This window comes from Gopherus evgoodei, chromosome 3 (genome assembly GCF_007399415.2).
Source record: "Gopherus evgoodei ecotype Sinaloan lineage chromosome 3, rGopEvg1_v1.p, whole genome shotgun sequence".
Classification (NCBI taxonomy): domain Eukaryota; kingdom Metazoa; phylum Chordata; order Testudines; family Testudinidae; genus Gopherus; species Gopherus evgoodei.
In genome coordinates, this window is record NC_044324.1 from 112,523,968 (window position 1) to 112,548,337 (window position 24,370).

General features: G+C 40.1%; 1 protein-coding gene across 13 annotated transcripts in view; it reads left to right on the forward strand.

The window, feature by feature from the left end:
* The window catches only part of EYA4 (EYA transcriptional coactivator and phosphatase 4), a 248,085-nt gene that overhangs the window by 191,302 nt on the left and 32,413 nt on the right, over window positions 1–24,370 (forward strand). For 9 of the 13 annotated variants that reach the window (XM_030556339.1, XM_030556335.1, XM_030556340.1 and 6 more), the window contains 6 exons: window positions 5,296–5,362; window positions 7,697–7,839; window positions 7,969–8,112; window positions 9,460–9,539; window positions 9,788–9,971; window positions 23,879–24,015. In XM_030556339.1, the coding sequence (XP_030412199.1) occupies window positions 5,296–5,362; window positions 7,697–7,839; window positions 7,969–8,112; window positions 9,460–9,539; window positions 9,788–9,971; window positions 23,879–24,015 (755 nt within the window). The remainder of the gene's footprint in view (window positions 1–5,295; window positions 5,363–7,696; window positions 7,840–7,968; window positions 8,113–9,459; window positions 9,540–9,787; window positions 9,972–23,878; window positions 24,016–24,370) is intronic. The other 4 variants (XM_030556343.1, XM_030556341.1, XM_030556349.1 and 1 more) reach the window with 2 other exon arrangements.

Below are 24,370 nucleotides of genomic sequence, written 5' to 3' on the forward strand. Positions count from 1 at the left end.
GCTTCATGACCGTATTGAACACTGGAAGTGATGAACAGACAGACTGCTCCGTCGTATATACCAGGGCAGGATTGGGTTTATAATGTAATGACAGTTGAGACTGTATAGATCTGTATAGATCTGTAATAAACCCTCATTTTCAAAGGTTAACATTTAGACTCTTTGATATCATACTGTGATGAAACTTGCCAGCAAGCATGCATGCTAGTTACTTTTCAGAACTATTTTACAATAAAAAATACCTGTGAACTTGACTTCAGTTATTAACTTTTTGATCTCATAATTACAAACTTATATATGCTACATTAGAGCCAAGTAAAAGTTAAATAGCATAAAGGCCACATTAAAATAAATAGGAAATGTCACATCTCAGACTCAATAAACTAATGTTAATAGTGAAAGAAAAGCCACTCAGTTCTAGTAAATTTAGAGTTAAACTCTCACAGACCCCTTAATTCAGCCTTTGGTATTACAATATGTACCATGTAATCTCTCTGAGGATTCCACAATGCTCTGTGAAGTTACCACTGAGAAAATATTTCTCTCCTCAGCATGGCTTAACTAAGTATACAAATAATTTTGCACACCACTTCTACTACAATAGGATGGTGTATATATAAAGAATTGGTTTGGGTATTTAATATTTTATAAAATCCAGGAAACTCTGTGATACTGTAGAGGACTATATTGTACAATACCAATGTACTGTACGTGGGGCTGCAGGACACTGAGAAATTTTAACTCTGAATTTTCTTGCTTTGACAAATTTGCCTTGACTGCAGTGCTAGTTCAGCACACAGTTTTGTGTTTAAGTTGTTTGGAAAGTTAGGTGAATTTGAGAATTATGAACAGTTTTAATGGAGTAGCAAGCAACTTCTAGGCTTTCCATCTTCATCTCTTTTTAGTAAATATTTATTATCCACACAAAAAACTGAGTTATAAGAACATTATTATAGTTGCAAAATCGAGCATTCAAAAGTTAGGAAATGGAGAATTAAGTTTGCCTGCACAATCTCAGTTTGTCCCCCTTGTGCATATGAATTATCGTACAGTCTTTCATTAGAAGATCACGTACTACTTTTTCCCACTGGATCCCTGCCTCATTCAGTGCACTGAATGGATAGTGCTCACTTAATGAGCAGCATTTCAATGTTTTGTGTTTTCCTCATTGTTCAATTTGTGGCCCCAGGCCCTATTTTCTGCATGCTATTCAAACCCTGCCCAGCATCACAAGCACTCTGTTGCGGAGACGGGAGTAGAATCTAGTTCTCCAGAGCAACATTCAGCTGTCTTAACCCAGAGATCTTCCTGCAATCTCCTGCCTCACTCACTGTGTACCTTCCAACTTCTGCAACAAAAAAATCAGGGGGTTCTATGCATAACAGTCTCCATCACTACACATCCCTGGTTCATCCCCCAATTAGTTGATCCTGTGCACTAAATGAGGCAGGTGTCCTGTGGAAAAAATATTGCATCACATAAGTAAACCCTGTATCAGAATGTACATACACAAGGAGGCTGGATTACGGCTGCACAGGCAACTTCAACTCTGGCATTTTTGGAGTGTTTGGATTTGAAATAATAATAATGTTATTAATTTATTTTTTTTGTGTGTAATTTCCTTGGTTTTTAACCAGTAAGCTGAAAAATTAGAAATTTCATCATATGGCATCATATCTACACCTACATGGGTCATGAGCAAGGTGGAACCCTTAGATCCACCACACAGATCTCTGTCACTTGAGCTAACGGCATAACTCATGCAGTAGTAGGTTGTCATTGTCTGTGTGGATCAACACTAAAGGTGGATGGGACACACTGCCAGTGGGTTTCTCAAGTATTTGCTGACAGCAGAGGAAGGTTGAGACTCAAGACTCTTGGGTTCCATTCGAGGCTCTGAAGGAGAGTATGCTGTAATGGGCACAGACTCGTCTGCCTGGGCCCCCCAAGTGTGACCCTCTTTTGCCCCATCCCCTCCAACCTGTCCCTGTCCTGTCCTGTTACCCTCCCCTGGGTCCTTGTCCCAGTCCTATTCCTCTCATCTAGTCAGTCCCAGGCTCCACTCCTCAGGCTGCTCATCCCAGCCCCAGATTCCTTGCCCCACATATCCTAGTGTTACCCCTCCAGTTTCCTCCCCTGACTCCCAGTTCCAGTCTCCTTGCCCAGCCATTCTCAATTTCCCCCGTCTGACTTCTGAATTCATTTGTCTCCCCGACGCTGGCATCCAAACATTATTTCACACTCATTCCCATCCCCACTGACTCTGTCCCAATTTTCCCCCCCCCCACCGCCAGGTCCTTCCCCAGTCTCTTTTCCCAGTCAGTCCCAGTTCTCCCCCTACCCCTTAGCTCCTTTTCAGATCTGCCTCCCCTCTACACCCTCTCCGCTTATCTCTTGCCTCCTGCCACATTGGCTGTCGGTCTCAGTCTCTCCTCCCCGCACCCCAACTCCCAGCCCCAGTTTCCCTTTCTCCCTCCCTACCCCCCAAACTACTCCCCATCTCCCCTCCCTGCATATCCAGCTTTTGTCCCCTCTGCCCTCGAAGCAGGCAGCTTCCTCTACCTTGCTGCCTGGGCCCAGTCTCTCTGCCCTCATTTCAGGTGTCCCAACCCAGCTCTGCAGCAGTCCAGACCCACAGTAGGACTGGATCATTCTCATTGCAGAGTAATGGTCAGGGAATTTAGCTACTAACATGTAAAAGGTTGCTATTGCGTCTGTGTGCACTGTGATTTTTCAAAGGCTTATAACCTGGCAAAATTTGGATGGATTTTCACAGTGACAGCAAAACCACATCCCTCGCACAAAAGTCATGTTTCTAGTCCCTGCTCCAAAACATGGGGACACTAAAACAGGGTCCCCAGAATGTTTTAACATGGGCAAAACAACTCTTTTTCCCTCGCCTCATTCTTGGAGCATTTTGGCGGACCTTTTTTAAAAAAAAAAAATCATCCTGAGACAGACATCAAGTGTAGAGATTTTCAGCCCAAGCAGTTAAAGTTTGGCAAAGTTATAAACAGCTGAAAACAGGTTTTTATAACTGAAAATGTCAGGCAACCTTAATAGCACCCAGAGGACTTGGTCAGTGTCAGAGTCCCTTTGTGCTAGGTGATATACAGATACATAAAATATGTTCCCCAAAGTTCTTACAATCTAATTCAACATATACAAATTGGCGTAACAAACTATCAGAAGGGTTTGAGAATGGAGGCTGAGAGTAATGGTGAATAGAACATAAGTTACATAGCCTACTTACGTGCATGATTCAATGTCTTCAGAACATTCAGTGATGTGTTGAGGTATCTAATATTATAAACTATATGCAAATAAAAGATATATATTTTTTCCATCTCAGTAGAGATCAATTTAGGTCCATGAAAGAAGGAAAACTACTAGTGCAATACTATTTGTACAGTCATTAAGGTGAAATGTAAAGAAAATGAAAATATGAAAACAAGACAGGTTCAAAAATATTTTCTTAAATCTTTCTGAATGCACAAAACAGAGAAAGGTGTGTGCAGAGTTGTTTAATTACATCATGCATTTTGCTGTAAAAATGCTAATTTCACTATGAGTGATTTGATAAGAAAAACAGTCCATCCACTTTAGCTGTTGTAAAGTATTACCAGTTACAGTAATACGATAACCTGTTTTGTTTTTCAAAGTTGGTCAATTAGCTGACTCTTCCGCTTCTCAAAATACAGTTCAGTAAATAAGAGAAAAAGAAATGGCCTGATATTTCATATAATTACATTACTGGTCAAAAAACTGCAGAGATGCAATTAGTGGATCATTGATGTTTGTTGACCTGAGAATCTGCAAGATCATCTTGTTTAACTGTTTTGTCTTCATAAAGAGCATTGAGGTGTTGTGGGGAAGAGTAGTTATCTTCCAGGAGTTTAGTAAATAAGAGAGAGAACCCTTTATAGTTTTATAAGTAGTTTGCTTTGATGTATATGCTGTGCAACTTTCAAATTGAAACTGATTGCACAGAGTCTAGAAATTATTATCCAATATTTCCTAGTTTTCAAGCTAACCTAATGCGCATTTAAGAGGAATTAATTCTTTTCCTTCTTCTACATTTTCCTAAATGTTCTAAATATGTTTAAAATAGCTTAAAAACTATGATGTTCTGCATGTGTTCAAAGCAGTAGATCTTAAAGGCATTCATTAGACTTGGATGTAGAAATATATCATATTTCATAAAATATATAGGAACCCAAACCTATTTGTCACTTATACAATTCTAAAAGTTGGTTTGCAGTACCATTATGAACAACTCAGGAAGTGTATACTTTGAAGTATAGCTATGATTGATTAGACTACAGAAATTCCAGTGCTTCGTTGCGTACTACTTTAATCTTTTGAACAGTGAATGAACAGCAGATGGCCTAATAAAGACACTCTGTATATTTGCTCAATATGGATTTGCTCTGAAGGGATTGGTTCAACACTTCAGAGTACATATATTTGGAATACATCTGTCTTAGTCAAGACAGATGGTTAAAGGAAAGTGAAACGTCCAAATTCTTGGAATTAGTCCAATTTGGGTGCTGCTTTTGATTGGAAATTTTAATAGATATGACTATCCTTCTGTAAGGTTTTTCGGAAGAAGACAGCTGCTAATAGTATAGGCATATAAAAGGTTGATGGCGACTGAACTGGGATTTGTTTTACTTACATTTCAAATAAAAATATTGCCAATGACTTGTTCCAACTGATCTGAGGTGAATTTGTTTTCCCTGGCTATCAATTTGATATCTTTCATGATTGCAAAATTCACTAAAAAATTCAAACGTGAAAGAAAAAATATTTTTCAAATTCCAAATTGTATTCAAACTTCCAAGTGTCGGGTTTTTAAAGGAGATTTTATAATTTTTTCAATCCTATATAATACTATACATTAGATCAAAGCTTTTTTAAATGGCAATTTTGTAATACATTATAGTAAGTTTCCATTAGTGACAGCTTCATGGCTTGTGGATCAAATATTATGTGTGAATTGTTTGCCTCTAAAATGTATGCAGAAATATATAAATCAAATTTAAAAGGTGCTGCATGCTGATACTGGGAGACAATTATTTTTACAACCTGGGTTACTTGGGAGTTTACTATATGTTTTCAGTTTGCATATTAAAAATGTAGTAGTTTATCCTTGATGAAAGGTCGTCCCATTTTAGTTAGATACTCTTCAAATGTAATATTTTAGCATTCATTATCTCTGCAAAGGTTTTGGTATGTGAATTAAATCCATTTTTGTTTTTGTTAAGTATTGCACTCTTGTTTTCTGTTTTGCAGTAATAACAAGTAGTGGCTACAGTCCAAGATCAGCACATCAGTACTCGCCGCAGATATATCCCTCCAAGTTAGTGACCACATCTTTTCTAGCCTATCATAACGAATGACCAAGACTTCAGGCAATTCTATTGTTCAAAGTTTTCAACAAGTGTTAATACACAATAAATAAGTAAAAGTAGTAATGAATGGGTACATAGTTAAGAATTTAAGACTTGATACTGATCCCCATTAGCATCATTTCTCTATTTTTATCTCTCACACAGTTGGTGAAGATCTTGGTCTGGCTCTTAGATGTGCAGTTATCTATTGTTGCACAACATATATAATTGATTTTGTGCACACATGTAAGGGCAAGATTGAACCCTAGTGGTCAAGTTCTCAAACATGTGCATGTAAGTTGTGCTGACAGAATATGCTGAAACGCGTGGAAACAGGCACTTGATTGGGAAAAAACACAATTCCATGTGCAAAATGAGTACTTGAATGCATAAGTACTAGTGCAGAGTTTCTCAAACGGATCGCTGCTTGTGTAGGGAAAGCCCCTGGTGGGTTGGGCCAGTGTGTTTACCTGCCCCGTCTGCAAGTCCGGCTGATCGCGGCTCTGGGCCAATGGGAGCTGCTGGAAGTGACGGCCAGTAAGTTCCTCGGCCCGCGTCACTTCCAGCAGCTCCCATTGGCCCAGAGCAGCGAACCGTGGCCAATGGGAGCCACGATCGGCTGGACCTGCAGACGGGGCAGGTAAACACATTGGCCCAGCCCACCAGAGGCTTTCCCAACACAAGCAGCGACCCCTGTTTGAGAAACCCTGGACTAGATACTTACTCCCTTCTCCCACTTAAAATTGAGATTCTCATGTAGTCACATGACTTCAGAGAGCTGGGACTTTAACAAAACACCAAATATTGTGAGATTTGACATAAAATCACTAGAGCTGGCAGCATACTCATTTGCATGTGGCACTACCAGTTTTGTGCACACATGTTCCTGATTGCAGTGTGAAGTTTGTTTGCTTCTGCATACTTGACAGGGCCAGGTAGGAGGCTATGTTTGAAAATTTGGCATTATGTTTCTAAAATGAAAACATTGAAACATTAGCAGGTTATGCTTTCTTAAGCTACTTTGTTTTGGTAAATTTGTATTCACATCATGATATAACAAATATGTAATAAGATGACAAGTAAATGTCAAAACTATGCATATTAAAGAGAGACTTTAATATCCTGGGACCAACATGGCTACACAACACTGCATGTTAGCGAGACAAGGTGAATGAGGTAATATCTTTTATTGAACGAACTTCTATTGGTGAAAGAAACGCTTTCGAGCTTACACAGAGCTCTTCTTCAGGCAACTACAACACTGCAAACAACAATGAACTAAGCGTAGTCTTTCTAATTTCACTTACGAGGGGATTTGGCTAACGGTGCATCAGATATTCTTGTCCAAATATATTACAAGGTCTTATTGAATTTTTAATTTACTGTAATAATTTTTGGCATCTAAATTAAAGTATAATCTTTTTTTCTGATAGCAACTGCTGCCAACTATGCTGAAGTAGTTAAAAAAAAAGCAAAAGAAATTAGTATTTGATATTTAGTCATGGCTTTTAATGGCTAGGTTTCAGTTACAATAATTCTTCAGAGTGTGTTTGATCACTCTTGGTCCATAAAATCTTATTTGACTTTCCAAGACAAATATTTCTGAATACATTTTTGCAACTCTGGAGGGTAAAATTTGTAAACTTGATTTTATTCACTCTTCCTGTAAAACTTCAGTATTCAGAAACAAAAGATACTTTTATTTCCATTCTTTTTTCTGTAACTCAAATTTTCCAAATGTTGAGAGCCCATCTTGTTGAAGTATTACTGTAGGCATTTTTAATGCCATGCTATGGGCTCGATCCCTCTCCCATTGAAGTCAGAGGGCCAGATCCTCCGCTACAGCTGAACTGCACACAGTACAAGGTTGTGTATCTTGGTGCTCACATTTGTACTTCCCTGATCCTGCTGTCACTGTGTCTAGGACAGTTCTCCTTCACTGGGTTAGAGCAGCCTGAGGACATCTCTGATTGACTTATGCCAAATGCTCATTGCTCCAAGGAGGACGGGGCGCAAAACCCTATAGAGCTATGTTAACAGTGGGATGATCCACCTAGGGCTGGATACAGCAGCTTTAAGATTATATTATGCTGGTGGTATGGTACAAAACATCCACGCTGCACCAGAGAATGTGACCCAGAGAGTCTCTCCATTTACTTCAGTAAGGTTAGATTGGATTCCAGAAGAATAATTGTTGACAAAGAAAACTGTTTATTGACTTCTTGAAACCTTTTTCTTTTATTGCTTGAATCAACATGCAAAGTATTTGTTGCCACAGTAATGCTATTTTTCCTAATATTTAGGCCCTATCCACACATTCTTTCTACACCAGCAGCTCAATCAATGTCTGCCTATTCTGGACAGACCCAGTATTCAGGAATGCAACAGCCTGCAGTCTATACAGCCTACTCACAGACTGGACAGCCTTACAGCTTACCTACTTACGGTATTTTACCTCTCGTTGTTATTCCTTCTTAACTAGAAGTAAGATTGTCAACCTGAACATTCTTTACTTTTCTACCCATCTGCAAGAAAATATTTTAAAGAATCGATTGAAAATTAATTTCTCACACAGATTTGGGTGTAATGTTGCCAGGCATCAAGACGGAAAGTGGGCTTTCGCAAACACAGTCACCACTGCAGAGCGGGTGCCTCAGTTACAGTCCGGGGTTTTCCACACCACAGCCCGGCCAAACACCGTATTCTTATCAAATGCCAGGTCAGTAACCACCATCATCATTTTCCATCTTTCATTTCAGAGGCACTACTTATGAGTGAGGTGTTGCTCACTCATAAAAAGTGTGAGTAGGAATATCTGAAGTAGGCCTTTAGGTTCAGATGTTCAAAGGTATTTAGCAGGGCTGCCCAGAGGATTCAGGGGGCCTGGGACAAAGCAATTTCCGGGGCCCTTTCCATTAAAAAAAAGTTGCAATACTATAGAATACTATATTCTCATGGGGGCCCCTGTAGGGCCCAAGGCCTGAGGCAAATTGCCCCACTTCCCCACCACCCCCCCCGCCCCTGGGTGGCCCTGGTATTTAGGTGCCTATGTTGCATTAAAATAAGTGAAATGTATATGCAGGCTGATATCTGACTTCATGCAAGGTATTATCTTTTAATGTAGCATTATGATGTGCATTTCTTTGTAAGAAACAGTTATCAAAAGACTCAGGGCCAGTATCTAAGGATTTAAAGATGCAGATAGGCACCTAGTGAGATTTTCAAAAGAGTCCAAGCAAGTTAGTCACTTAATTCCCATTGAAATCAATAGGAACAAAGGGCTAGATTCACAAAAGGACTTAGGCACCTGATTGCCACTTCAGGTGCCTAAATCCCAGAATCAGGTCCCACTAGGCTTCACAAAATCCCCGCTCAGCTGTCACTACATCCTATAGGTGCCTAAACTCACTTGGCACTTCAATTTTTTGTTGCAGTAAAAGTTCCCTTGGGATATAGGTTACTGCCTTTCAGCATGTGCACTGCAGCCCCATTCCAAGCATGCAGCTGCCTAAGCCCCAGGGTGATGCAGAAACCGAGGAAGGTAGATGTTCCTCCTGCTAACTAGCTTGCCTGCCTATAGGCGAGCTTACACAAAACAATGGAGAAAGGGATGCTTCCTTCAATTCTTAACCCAGTGGATATGATATTCATCTAGGATGTGAAAAATCCTTGGTTCAAGCCCCCCTTTTACCTGAGTGGGAGATGGGATTTGAACTGTTTTATGCTGAGACTGGATGGTTGCAAGTGAAGGTGAACTAAGCAATGAATATACATAAGGAGAGAAAGAACAAAAAAAAGAAAAAAGGGAGTGGTTGAGGCACTGTAATAAGTGTGATAAGATTTTCATGAACAAAACTACATATTTTCCAAGTTTTCTTGAACAATATGAAAAGGGAAAATATAAATCTGGAAGCAGTTTTTTATTTCTGTTGAGCATTTATTATATTATATATTTCGAAGTCAGAATCTCAGTTATTTATGCTTCTGATTTGTCTGTGTTGTAATATGAAAAATGTTTTCAATACACAAATAGGTTCTTGTAACAAACTGTCTCCTTTAAATTTAGGTTCTAGTTTTACACCTTCATCTACTATTTATGCAAATAATTCAGTCTCGAATTCTACAAACTTCAGTAGTTCACAACAGGTATGAATATTGATACTTTTATATATGCTACAGAATAAGAAAATATTTTAAGTGATCAGGCAATTGCATAATTTGACCAATTTAGGTTAAAACAGGACTATTGTGATTCAGTGTTTGATAGGACAGCAGTGTTCTTTAATATCTAACCACATATTGCAATCTTCATGAGAAAATTTAATCCACCTTTTCATTTAAAATACATGATAAAGAAATGGGTCCACTTAATAAATTGCCTTTACTTTTTCCAGGATTATCCATCCTACACAGCTTTTGGCCAAAACCAATATGCACAGTATTATTCAGCATCAACATATGGAGCATATATGACCTCAAACAACACAGCTGATGGCACGTCTTCATCATCATCAACCTATCAGCTACAGGAATCTCTCCCTGGCCTGAATAGTCAACCAGGTACAGACCTTCATTCAGGTGAAAAACTTTTGTGTATTTCATCCCATCAGATTAGATGCGTGAAAGCAGAAATTGGGTAATTTTTCAACATAGGTAATTTTTTAACCAAATTGGGATGAGCATAAACTTTTAAACTCGTCTTAGTGTCTCTAGAAAAAAAATTATTATGAAAACAATCATGAGATATTTAAAAAACAAACAAACGTATATTCAGGTTATATATTAAACCACAACCAAGTAATTTTGGCAAACTGATATATGTATCATTGTGGAAATGAGAAGAGACTCAACAATCAAGTACAGTAACTCCTCACGTTAAGTCATCCCGGATAACATTGTTTCGTTGTTATGTTGCTGATCAATTAGGGAACATGCTTTTTTAAAGTTGTACAATGCTCCACTCCACATTGTTTGGCTGCCTGCTATTTCCACAGCTGGTAGCCTCCCTATGTCCCCCGCTCCTCACAGCACCTCCCACCCACCGGCAGACCCCGTGGATCAGCGCCTTTCCCCTCCTTCCCCCTCCCCCTGTCTCCTGCCTGCAACAATCAGTTGGCTTGCGGTGTTTTGGGGATAAGAGGGGGGAGGAGTGAGGACTGGGCATGCAGGCTCCCCCTCCCTTCCCTGCCTTCTCAACACCCCAAGCCAGATGATTGCTCTGGGCAGGAGGTGGGGGCGAGGGAGAGGGAGCTTGTATGCCGAGTCCTCGCTCCTCCCCCTCCCTCCTGCCCCCTAAACACCGCAAGCCAGCTGATTGTCCCAGGCAGGAGGGAGGGAGGAGGAGTGAGGACTTGGAGCGCCTCTCCCCTGCCTCCTGCCAGTGGCAATCCGCTGGCTTGCAGTGTTTAGAAGGGAGGGGAGGGAGGGAGGGGGAGGAGGGAGGAGGTGAGGGGGAGAAGAGTCAGGTCAAGGATAGGGTATTGGGGGAAGGGGGAGAGTGGGCAGGCTGAGGGTTGAGCCCCTCACCCCGCGCTCCTGGTGCTTGCAGAGTAGGGGAAGCTGCCACTGCTGCGCAACGTGCTTCTCTTAGCCTACAGTGCCTTCAGCCTCCTTGCCCGCCTCATCTCCAGTGCCTGTGCAGCGTAAGGCAGAGGCACCTGCCAACTATAGTACTGTACTGTATGTACAGTATGTTTGTAAACACACAGCACGTGCATACTACTCCCCCCAGCGTAGTATTAAATTGCTTGTTTAAAATTGTTTAAAACTTATAACTGTATTAAATTGCTTGTTTAAAATGTATGTAATGCCTTTTGTCTGGCAGAAAATTTTTTTTCCCTGAAACCTAACCCCCCCTACCATTTACATTAGTTCTTATGGGGAAATTGGATTCGCTTAACATCATTTCACTTAAAGTCGCATTTTTCAGGAACATAACTACAACGTTAAGTGAGGAGTTACTGTATGCATCTTTGAGTGTCCAAAACTATTGTGTTGTAGCAGGACCCCTATAATTCACACTCAAAAAGGCAATCCCTCTTCAGTTCTCAGCAAAGATTTAATAACAGAATGGGGCTGAGATCTTGTATGACTGACACCTAATAATAATAATAAGAATACCTAGCTCTTCATCCATAGATCTCAAAGTGTTTTACAAAGGAGGCTAGTCCTAGAATCCCTGTTTTACAGATGGGGAAACTCAGAGCATGTCTACATTATAGACTTAAGTTGTCCTAGGTTAGGCTGACTTACATGTCCACACTGCCTTTCTTCTGTCTGTGATGCGTGTTCTCACCAGGAACGCTTCCACTAACTTCAGAGGGACAGTACAGGGGGCTGAGAGCCAAGGCTGTCAGCTCCACACAGCTCCTTGCTAGTAGCCTGACATCCCACTGAGCTGCCCCTCCCCTCTTGGCTCCCTGTTCCCTACCGGGAATGAGGCAGCGGACCAGACACTGGGCACAGATCTCCCCACCAGGAGTCCTGCTCCCCTCCATCAGGAGCACTGCAGCCAACTGGAGTGTGGGCACAGAGCTCCCCGCTGAGTGCAGCTGTGCTCCCAGTGGGGAGCCGAGACCCCAGGGGGCAGCCAGACTCCTGGTGGGGAGATCCACACTCAGAGTCCAGTTGACTGCAATGCTTCCAGCGGGGAGCCAAGAGCCCGGGGACCCTGGGTGGCAGCCGGGCTAGACTGGGAAGCCAGGACCCTGGGGAGCAGCAGGGCTCACTGTGGGGAGCCAGGAGTCTGAGTGGCTCAGCTGGGGAGCCCAGAGCTGGCTTTCTTGTCAATTTCACAGCTCCGTGAAATTGACGAGAATGATAGCCAATAGATGTAAGTAATGCAATGGGCTGCTCTTCCTGCAAGCAGTGGACAAAACAGGCAGCTGCCAAAGTCGTTAGAAGAGAGCATTTCACAACTTCAAACGAGCATGTTCCCTAATTGATCAGCAACTTAACATTGAAACAACGTTAACCTGGACAACTTAAGTGAGGAGTTCCTGTATAGTGAAATAGTAAGAAAGTTTATGTTTAAACACATGAGCATGTCTCCCTTTTAGCTTATGCATCTGAACTTGTAAATCTGCCCATGCACTTCCCATTTCTGTGAAGTGCTGAATGAGTCATGCGACACTGTGTGCATGGTGCAACACCCATTTTGAAAATACATTGCATGCCTGTGTTCTTGTGTGTTACTTTAAAAATACACTTGCATGATTGGAGTGCTGCATTCTGAATGCTTAGCCATAGTTCAGAGCTTGTGAACATTACTGATACCCTAGGTCACATCTTAGCACTACAGTGGCCTGGATCAGCACATTCTATCTAAAGAGATTTGTTGGCTGGAGAAACATGGACTGTGTCATTTAAAATCTAAGATAGATGCATCCAGGTGCTTCACTCTCCAGTACTGTCTGATCAGGAGGACGAGGTTTCTTTTCCTGCCTTAATCTAATCAAACAGCTGTGACTCCAAACTCAACAATTAAATCCTAATTATGACAGTATTTATTGAATAAAGAGAGATAACCAGATGAAAAACATAAAAACAGGCACTTACTCTTACCATTGATTGATACAAGCTACAAGAAGCCGCATGACTGCAGGTCAGGAAAACAGTTACAACGGTAAAGGATTGGTAGTAGTGTCCTGTGTGCTGATATCAGGGTCGCAATTTATGGTTTCTTTCCTGAAGCTGTCTGCTTCTCTTGGCTTTTCTCCCACCAGTCTGTGCACCTTCACCTTCCAGTCAAGGACTGACCCTTACTTAGGGCTATACTTTTAAGTCACAGCCCTGTCTTGGGGCAGTATGGTAGCCCAAACTTTTCTCCCCAAGCTCTCTACCATGAGTGAGGGGTTTGCTGGCTGCACCTTCCTATGAGATGAGTCAGCCTGACTCCTCTGGTACAATTCTCCTGTTCTAATGTGCCCAGGCCATGGCCTGCCTCCTATTTGCCTTCTTTGGGGTATTGTGCATCCATCGACAGATATAAAGAGACTAGGGAACAATTATAGCTGTCTGATAGATTCTCAGGGTGCGGGAATACTCCCGGTAACCCAGCCACTATACACCAGTGTACAGGCCAGATTCTTTATTTCACAGACCCGACTCTGTGTGACAGTACATCCATACATGTTCATTGGGACATAGCTCAGCTTGTTCTGTCTGGCCTCTCATGCTTTGAGGGTACAGAACCTGTACAAAAAACCTGTAGTTTCTTCTAAAAGTGACATTATAGCAAAACTCCAGCGGAGAGTGCACAGACAATGCTAACTTAATGTGTTCAGGCACAGACATCCATTCCAGCAAGCAAAGAGAAAGCCAAGAGACCTGCTAACAATGCTGCTGTTCCCTAATGCTATTATGAGCATGGTTTTAATTTATAATGCTGACTGGACCTTCACCGTGTTCCATAAGCAGTTTAAAGCCAGGCCCAGTCACATACTGTGTTTGAAGTTATTGATGGTGTGATGTCACGTTGGCCTGAGGGATGTTGCCAGTAACGGCCTAGTGGAAAGAGGAAAGTGGTATGTGAATCTTAGCAACTTCTTCCCTTTAGCAGGGGGAGAACCCAGCTGCTTCTGGAGCTTGGAGGGTGGCACTAGGACATCATGGCTCAGAGGTAGCAATTGCAAAGAGCTTCTGGTTACTGCTTCACCTGGTGGGTGGGGAAAGAGCATAGTGGGCCCTGCTGCAGGTATACTGGGATAATGGTGCTAGGGCCTGACTGTGCACAGGAAGGAATAAGCATGTGCACGAATCAGGCTGCGTTGACTTTCCTTGTGCACACAACACACACTGAAATTTTCACTGGGTTTGTGTGTATGCCTGGGTCAGGGGTGGCTCTAGCTTTTTTGCTGCCCCAAGCACGGCAGGCAGGCTGCCTTCAGAGGCATGACTGCAGGAGGTCCCCGGTCCCACGGCTTCAGTGTACCCACCACAGAATTGCTGCTGAATCCACGGGACCGGCAGACCTCCTGCAGGCAAGCCGCTGAAGGCTGCCTGATTGCCGCCCTCACAGGGACCATCAGGCCCCCCCCCCCCGCAGCTTGCCCCCACAGGCACGCATTTGATGTGCTGGTGCTTGTAGCCACTGCTGGCCTGGGTCTTCCCTCCTGGAAAGCCCTTTTACAACAACCGTGCTCTTACTCTTCTTGCTCAATTCAGTCATGGCAGGTTCAGTGACAAGGAAGGTTTTGTGCTGGTCCTGCACCAGTACCTGAGTATCACTATGTCTGTAATAACAGGCCATACCATGTTCATGCTTAGCACTTTCCTGTCACTTTATTGTAGCCATACTCTCACTTGCCAGTGAATGAAGTTTCCCAAACAGGATCTTTAGCTATGTGTTGAATATAGAAAAAAAGGAAAGAATTTCAAGCATTGCAATTAATATTTCTAACTTCAATGAACTGCACTAGGACTTATCTCTAAATAAGTACACACATTTTGGGGTCCTTCTGTTTGCATTTCTATCAGATTTGACACACATTCTTACTGCACCATAGATCTGCATTTTGGTCAGGTTTTTTTTAAGTTTAAATTTTCTGAAGCTGTTTAAGGATAAAAAAAATGAGTTTCCCCTTTAATATGGATGAGCCTGATGTTTGTAAAAAGCAAATCCAGCAATTAAGCCTACAGTTGTTCAAAAACCCAAGCACTACTGACTTCTGCAGTTCTAAAATAGAAGCATGCTTTGCATTCAAGTAAGAGACAGCTGGTAATTCTGATTTAGAGATTAGTTTAATGAAATAAAGTTGGCTCTAAATGCCCAGAACTTACAAGGTACAGTGATTAGTTACAGTACTGATTAATGGATAATTATGCAATCATGTACAGTTTTGGTCCAAGGAGAAGCCTGGGGGCAACTGGTAATGATTAATGTTAAATGGAAATTGTAAATAGCATTTACTTCAGCTTTTAGGAACTTTCATAGAAGATTTAGAAAGATTTTTTTAATTTTTGGAAGAATTAAGTAAATTGAATAATTCAAAACAAATGCTTTAATATGTTACTTTGTAATTGAATCTTGATTTTATAAAACATTACATTTTTCACATATATTAAATTTTCTTTTGTGTTAAAATAATTAAAAGGTTCAGGCCAGACATTAGGTTTTTTTTCTTGTAGTCTGCGTTTTGTGTAGTCTTGGAAGAGCCAGTAAATAACATTTCCTTTGATAAGGGCCCCCTCCTATAAGACACACGTTCAGAACTCTTGTTGAAGTTAGTGGAAGTTCTGGTTGTGGGGGATTCCAGTTTGGAGTTGTCATTTTGTACTTTTATTTAACCAACCATATTTTCTTCTCTCTCTTATGGAGCACAAGCCAATACTCCTTGGCCTTACTTCCCCAGTACCTTTCGTACCTTTCCTGCTATTGGCATCACTGAGGGAACAGAGTTAGTTAATTAATTAGAACACCCTCTCCTGACTAATTCTGCAACAGCAAAGAAAGATTAGTACGGAGTCTTGATTAAATGGAAGTGATTTATTTCTGTTTAATTTCCTTCTCATTCCTCAGCAAATTATAATCATTTTAGATTGGGGTAAAATTTTCAAAAATGCCTAAGGACCAGATTTTTAAAGGTATTAATTTAGGTGCTGGTATTTATAGAGATGCAGATAGGTGCCTAAATGCCTTTAAAATCTGGCCCTCGGTAATTTAGGGGAATCTAAGACCCATTTTCAAAAGTGATGTATGCATTTGGAAACATAAGCCTCATTGAAAGTCAGTTGGATTTAGACTCTTAAGTGCCTAAGTCACGTTTGAAAATGGATATTAGACTCCTAACTCATTTAGGCACTTTTGAAAGTTTATACTAGATCAAATTTTGTTTTCTTGCCTCTTATCAGTCTGTCTCTGCACTCCTGCACCCTGCCCCACCCCACCCCACCCCAACCTTCCTGAGGGTACGTATGCAGCTTTGCCATTTGTGTGTAATGCAGCCCTACTAGTGAATGTAGTAGACATGACTTTTCTATACAGTTTCATAGGATGGTTTTAAAGCTTATAGAAAGTATTTTTCTATTAATTAGGCATTTAGAATAATTGCTATATAGCCCTATTTAATTTCTATAGACCTCTGCTGTTTACACCTCTATAGAAATTTTCTCTGAGGACATTCTCATGGATAGTATGTATGCATGTAGAATAAAATATTAAACTAAATACAGAGACATGGATTACTGAATGGTATAAAGAAACACTTTGAATAAAACTTATTTTCTAGGACTTTCAAAAGTTATCAGTATTGTACTTTGATTTTTGTTTGATGTTTTTCGTAAAAATCAATGTTTACAAACTACTTGCTACTTAGTTCACTCATTGGGCTATTTTGCTGAGGAAGCAATAAAACAAAAAAGCTAGATTTTGATGTAATTTTGTTTTTATCTTACATGGGGCAAAGAAAGAAATGTGAGGGTGCATTATGTTGGAATAGTTCTGCTTTGCATAAAATGATTGGAAAATAGGTAAATACATAATTACTTTTCATTAGAAACTCATGCCATATATATATATATATATATATATATATATATATATATATATATATATATATATATATATATACACACACACACACAGGTAGATTTCCATCTCTTCAGTTGTGTATAACTGAAGATCTGTATCAGATCATAATTGTGCCATTATTATTTGTGGCTTTAAGTGGTTTCACAGAGTTTAAGAAAGTTTGGAATTCTTTTAATTCCCTCACATGACAAACAGGATTTTAATCTAATCAGGACATAATAACAACTTTGAAGACGCTCCTCATTGTTCTATTTTACTTCATAGAATAGCAGGGTTGGAAGGGACCTCAGGAGATCATCTAGTCCAACCCCCTGCTCAAAGCAGGATCAATCCCCAGACAGATTTTTACCCCAGTTCCCTAAATGGCCCCCTCAAGGATTGAGCTCACAGCCCTGGGTTTAACAGGCCAATGCTCAAACCAAGCTATCCCTCCCACCAAAGCCTATGGCACCCAGTAGGTCTTCCATTCAAGTACTAACCAGGCCCAACCCTGCTTAGCTTTTGAGATCAGATATGTTCAGGGTAGGGTAGACTTATTTAATAACCTTTGGCACATTGTTCGCTAAGAGGAATAATGAACTAAATGATTTACTTAATGGCAACACAAAGAATTATTTTTTACTAGAAATCTGTAAATTCACTCAACCAAGTGTCTGTAATTCTCTGGGTCCTCTCTGTTCCCCCTTTTTAAAGATAGGTGTTCTGTTTGCCTTTCTCTAGACCTTTGGGACCTTATCTATCCTCCATGAGTTCTCAAAGATAATCACTAATGGTTCAAAAATTGTTTCAGCTAGTTCCTTAAGTACCTTAGGGTGAATTGTGGCAGGCATTGCTAACTTGAATACATCTAATTTATCTACTAGGGCAGTCGATTAATTGCAGTTAACTCACACAATTAACTCAGATTAATTGCAGTTTTAATTGCACTGTTAAACAATAGAATACCAGTAGAAATTTATTAAATATTTTTGGATGTTTTCAAATATATTGATTTCAGTTACAACACAGAATACAAAGTGGGCACTATTCACTTTATATTATTTTTATTAAGAACATAAGAACAGCCTTACCGGGTCAGACCAAAGGTCCATCTAGCCCAGTATCTGTCTACTGACAGTGGCCAATGCCAGGTGCCCCAGAGGGAGTGAACCTAACAGGCAATGATCAAGTGATCTCTCTCCTGCCATTCATCTCCACCCTCTGACAAACAGAGGCTAGGGACACCATTCCTTACCCACCCTGGCTAATAGCCATTTATGGACTTAACCACCATGAATTTATCCAGTTCTCTTTTAAACGCTGTTGTAGTCCTAGCCTTCACAACCTCCTCAGGTAAGGAGTTCCACAAGTTGACTGTGCGCTGCGTGAAGAAGAACTTCCTTTTATTTGTTTTAAACCTGCTGCCTATTAATTTCATTTGTTGATCTCTAGTTCTTGTATAATTGGAATAAGTAAATAACTTTTCCTTATCTACTTTCTCCACATCACTCATGATTTTATATACCTCTATCATATCCCCCATTAGTCTCCTCTTTTCCAAGCTGCAGTGTCTTAGCCTCTGTAATCTTTCCTTATATGGGACCCTCTCCAAACCCCTAATCATTTTAGTTGCCCTTTTCTGAACCTTTTCTAGTGCCAGTATATCTTTTTTGAGGTGAGGAGACCACATCTGTACACAATATTCGAGATGTGGGCATACCATGGATTTATATAAGGGCAATACTATATTCTCAGTCTTATTCTTTATCCCCTTTCTAATGATTCCTAACATTCTGTTTGCTTTTTTGACTGCCTCTGCACACTGCGCGGACATCTTCAGAGAACTATCCACGATGACTCCAAGATCTTTTTCCTGACTCGTTTTAGCTAAATTAGCCCCCATCATATTATATGTATAGTTGGGGTTATTTTTTCCAATGTGCATTACTTTACATTTATCCACATTAAAGTTCATTTGCCATTTTGTTGCCCAATCACTTAGTTTTGTGAAATCTTTTTGAAGTTCTTCACAGTCTGCTTTGGTCTTAACTATCTTGAGATGTTTAGTAATCATCTGCAAACTTTGCCACCTCACTTTTTACCCCTTTCTCCAGATCATTTATGAATAAATTGAATAGGATTGGTCCTAGGACTGACCCTTGGGGAACACTACTAGTTACCCCTCTCCATTTTGAGAATTTACCATTAATTCCTAGTCTTTGTTCCCAATCTTTTAACCAGTTCTCAATCCATGAAAGGACCTTCCCTTTTATCCCATGACAACTTAATTTACATAACAGCCTTTGGTGAGGGACCTTGTCAAAGGCTTTCTGGACATCTAAGTATACTATGTCCACTGGATCCCCCTTGTCCACATGTTTGTTGACCCTTTCAAAGAACTCTAATAGATTAGTAAGACATGATTTCCCTTTACAGAAACCATGTTGACTATTGCTTAACAGTTTGTTTTTCTATGTGTCTGACAATTTTATTCTTAAGTATTGTTTCGACTAATTTGCCCAGTACGGAAATCAGACTTACCGGTCTGTAATTGCCGGGATCACCTCTAGAGCCCTTTTTAAATATTGGTGTTACATTAGCTAACTTCCAGTCATTGGGTACCGAAGCCGATTTAAAGGACAGGTTACAAATCTTAGTTAATAGTTACAAATATTTGTACTGTAAAAATAATTAAAGAAATAGTATTTTTCAGTTCACCTCATACAAGTAGCATAGCGCAACCTCTTTATCATGAAAGCACAACTTACAAATGTAGAATTTTTTTGTTACAGAACTGCACTCAATAACAAAACAATGTAAAACTTTATAGCCTACAAGCCACTCAGTCCTACTTCTTGTGAAGCCAATCACTAAGGGTATGTCTTCACTACCAGATGGATCAGCAGGCATCAATCAATCCAGCAGGGATCGATTTATCACGTCTAGTCTAAACGCTATAAATCAGTCCCCTAGCGCTCTCAGTCGACTCCTGTACTCCAGCTCGGTAAGAGGCGCAGGTAGAGTCGACGGGGGAGCAGCAGCAGTCAACTCACCATAGTGAAGACACTGCGGTAAGTAGATCTAAGTACGTTGACTTCAGCTATATTATTCACATAGCTGAAGTTGCATAACTTAGATTGATCCCGCCCCTCAGTGTAGACGAGGCCTAAGACAAACAAGTTTGTTTACATTTACAGGAAATAATGCTACTCACTTATTTACAATGTCATGCGAAAGTGAGAACAGATGTTCGCATGACACATTTGTAGCTGTTTTGGATTGTTATCGAGCAAAACCCATCATCAGCATGGACGCATGTCCTATGGAATGATAGTTGAAATGCGAAGGGACATATGAATCTTTAGTGCATCTGGCACATACATATCTTGCAACGCCGGCTACAACAGTCCCATGAGAACGCCTGTTCTCACTTTTGGGTGACATTGTAAACAAGAAGCAGGCAGCATTATCTCCTGCAAATGTAAACAGACTTGTTTGAGCGATTGGCTGAACAAAAAGTGGACTTGTAGGCTCTAAAGTATTACATTGTTTTATTTTTGAATGCAGTCATTTTTTGTACATAACTCTACATTTGTAAGTTCAAGTTTCATGATAAAGAGATTTCACTATAGTACTTGTATTAAGTGAATTGAAAAATACTATTTCTTTTATTTTTACAGTGCAAATATTTATAATAAAAATAAATATAAAGTGAGCACATTACACTTTTTATTCTGTGTTGTAATTGAAATCGATATATTTGAAAATGTAGAAAACATCCAAAAATATTTATATAAATTGTATACTATTTTTAACAGTGCAATTAATCGTGATTAATTTTTTTAATCACTTGATGGTCCTATTATCTACATATTTTTAATCTGTTCCCCCTTATTGTTAATATTGTCTTAAGCATTTGGTCACAAACAACCTTTTTACTGAAGACTGCAGCAAAATAGGTTTTTCACACCTCAGCCTTCTTGATGTCACTCGTTACTAGCTCTCCTTCCCTGCTGCTATATAATGGATTTAAATTTTCCTTTGTCTTTCTCTTGTCCTTAATGTACTCATAGAACCTCTTTTTAACTGTTATGCCCCTTGCTAGGTGTAACTCATTTTGTGCTTTAGCCTTTCTGATTTTGTCCCTACATGCCTTTACTATCCTTTTGTATACATCCTTAGCAATTTATTCATGTTTCCACTCTTTGTAGGATTCCTTTTTGATTTTCCATCATTAAAGAGATCCCGATAAAGACATATTGGCCTCTTACTGGTCTTCCTATCTTTCCTTATCATTGTGAGAGTTTGCTCTTGTGCCTTAATATTGTCTCTCTGAGAATCTGCCTGTTCTCCCGAACTCCTTTTTCCATTAGATTTTCTTTTCATGGGATCTTACCTATTAGTGCTCTGTTTGTTAAAGTCTGCTTTTTTGAAGTCCATTGTCCTTATTGTGGTGCTTTTACTTCTTTCTTTCCTTAGAATCATGAAATCTATCATTTCATGATCACTTTCACCCAAATTGTCTTCTATCTTTCTACCTTCAGATTAATAACCACAAAAAATAACTGTTTGTCAGACTCAAGTCTACACTGGCTGCCACTGGATACCTCCTTCACCTTTTTAATAGTCTGTAAAGATATTAATATCTCAGTATGTAAGTTATGACTATACAGTGTAGGGTCATTGACTGGCCAATTTTGAGACAAAGTTTTTTTTCTGATTTTGATTGCTGTATGGACAGTGATGGGGGCAGAGTTCAGGTTGCGTGTTTAACTGAAATATGTACATGTTATTGAGTTACTGTGGTTTGACTACAGCTTTTTAAATGGTTTGCCTTTGTGTATGTAAACTTTAAATTGTTCTTAGTTTGACCTGTGTGACCTGTTCTTTCTCTTGGTGTATAATATATGTAGGTGCACATGGCCTATATTATTCACTTGTTACCCTGATAAAATTGTTCTTAGAAAAGAAAGTCAGGAAGAAAAAGGAAAGAATTGCCAACTTAATTTATACATTCCTTAATATTGAGCAATTTGACTTGATTATAAACTCTATAGGGGGAGGGACCATATTTTTGTTCTGTGTTTGTACAACTTTAAAGTACAGTGGGGTCCATGATTTAGGCCTCCGAAGTGCTATGGTAATATTAATACTAATAATTAATAAAGAATTGATGCTGCCCACACTAAGTCACCCTTGATTTAGGCCTCCCAAAGCCAACTCTCTCTTTGTTTCAATCATCCTAACTGAAAGTGGTTCATACTGCCCCCACAGTATCTGGCTTGATAAGTTTATGGAAGGGATGGTATGATGGGATAGCCTAATTTTGGCAATTAATTGATCTTTGACTATTAGCGGTAAATATGCCCAATGGCCTGTCATGGGACACTAGAGAGGGTGGGATCTGAGTTACTACAGAGATTTCTTTCCTGGGTGTCTGGCTGGCGAGTCTTGCCCACATGCTCAGGGCTTAGCTGATAGCCATATTTGGGCCCCCGGGGTTTTTTCACCTTCCTCTGCAGCATGGGGTATGGGTCACTTGCTGGAGGATTCTCTGCACCTTGAAGTCTTTAAGCCACAAGTTGAGGACTTTAGTAGCTCAGACATAGGTCAGGGGTTTGTTACAGGAGTGGGTGGGTGAGATTCTGTGGCCTGCATTGTGCAGGAGGTCAGACTAGAAGATCATGATGGTCCCTTCTGACCTTAAAGTCTGAGTCTATGAGGTAATAGCGCTTATTGGACCAGCTTCTGTTGATGAAAGTGACAAGCTTTCGAGGTCCACAGAGCTCTTCTTCAGGTCTGGGAAAAGTACTCAAAGTGTCACAGCTAAATACAAGGTGGAACAGACAGTTATATCTCAGCATCATCCTTCAATATATTTTAAAGAACCATCTAGCACAGCAACATAGAACCCAACAGATTAGAAAAATTGAATGGCACCCTTGAATCAGTTCAATGAACACTTTGGAAGATGTCAGGTATAGCTGTACTCCACTGCTATTGTGAAATAGGCATGAAATCACTATTAAGGCAGATAAAGGGGGAAGGATTCATGTCTTTTCTCACTTAGGAAACTGGCTATATTAGCCAGTCCCTAGGTACATCACCAGAAGTTTCTGGAGGTGCACTGGTAGTGATATGCTTGGAAGGAGGGAGGATTTCTGATTACTGGAAGATAGGGTGGAGCAAGTCTCAAACATTCCCTCCTAGGTAGCTCCATTCTCGTTCTCCATCCAGCCTTCCCAATGTGACCTGCCTTATCCTGCTCACAGCTCTCGGTTGACCACCACCCCTGTTTGTGACCAGCAGCGGTAAGGTGGATTACAGTTGGGAAATCAGTCTGAAAAGATAGAGGGATGACCTGGCATAGTGCTGGTAGCAGTAGGAGGAGAGTAGGGAGGTGGATGAGGAGATTAGGCTGTTAGTCTGTCAGACAGGAGGAGATGGTTGGGGATTCTGATGTCTGCAGGAGTATTTAGGATGTCCTCCATATTTGGGGATAAGGATGGTGAGTATCCTGCTGGTGCGGAGAGGTGTTGAAGTTGAGTCTTCACAGCAATAAAAGATGTTGAAATCTATCTAGCTGACTTCCTAACATAGGAAACGAGATATACACATCTTAAATTTTAAAAAAAGCGTGATATGACCATTAATATTGTGTTTCAGAAAGCTTACTTTGATGCCTCACTATTTTATATCTGTGTGAATATTAGTGCATTTAAACCATCTCTCCATTTCTAAGGAGATTTATTGAAGTTTTACTTTGGTAAAGTCAGAATGTATTTATGGCATCTGCAATTTCCTGTTATGTAAAACTGAAATTGAGAACTGCTCTTCTGCATTTTATGTTTATAGCATGTGTGTATCTTGTGTTTGGGTTGGCATATAATCTGTGTAGAGAGACATTTTTAAAGCTTTTATACCTTCTGTAAAAATTAAACACTGATTTTTTTTCCATGGATTTTTGTATTTACAGGGGAGTTTGACACAGTACAGAGCCCCTCAACACCAATCAAAGATCTTGATGAGAGAACGTGTCGGAGTTCTGGGTCAAAGTCTCGGGGTAGAGGGCGGAAGAATAATCCATCACCCCCTCCGGACAGTGACTTGGAGGTATGCCCTCTGGTAACTGATGAATGGTAAACTGAAGGTAGATTCAGCAAATTAAAGCAGTGGAAACAGTTTAAAGCTTTAAAAATGTGGCATGAGCTATATGAATCATTAACTGAAAGTACTAGATTTCTAGTAGTTGCTTTACATTTATACAATATGGGGCAGATACAGCGTATACATGAATATGCTGAAAGTAAGATAGTGTCAACGTGATACATACATGCATATTGTCTCTTCTAATTTAATGTGGAATAGATCTACAAAACAATTTAAGGTTTCTTTGTTCATATTTTTTCTGATTAACTTCTATTTTGTGTATTGTTTAACTTTCTTTTTTAAAATAAGAAAATTCAGA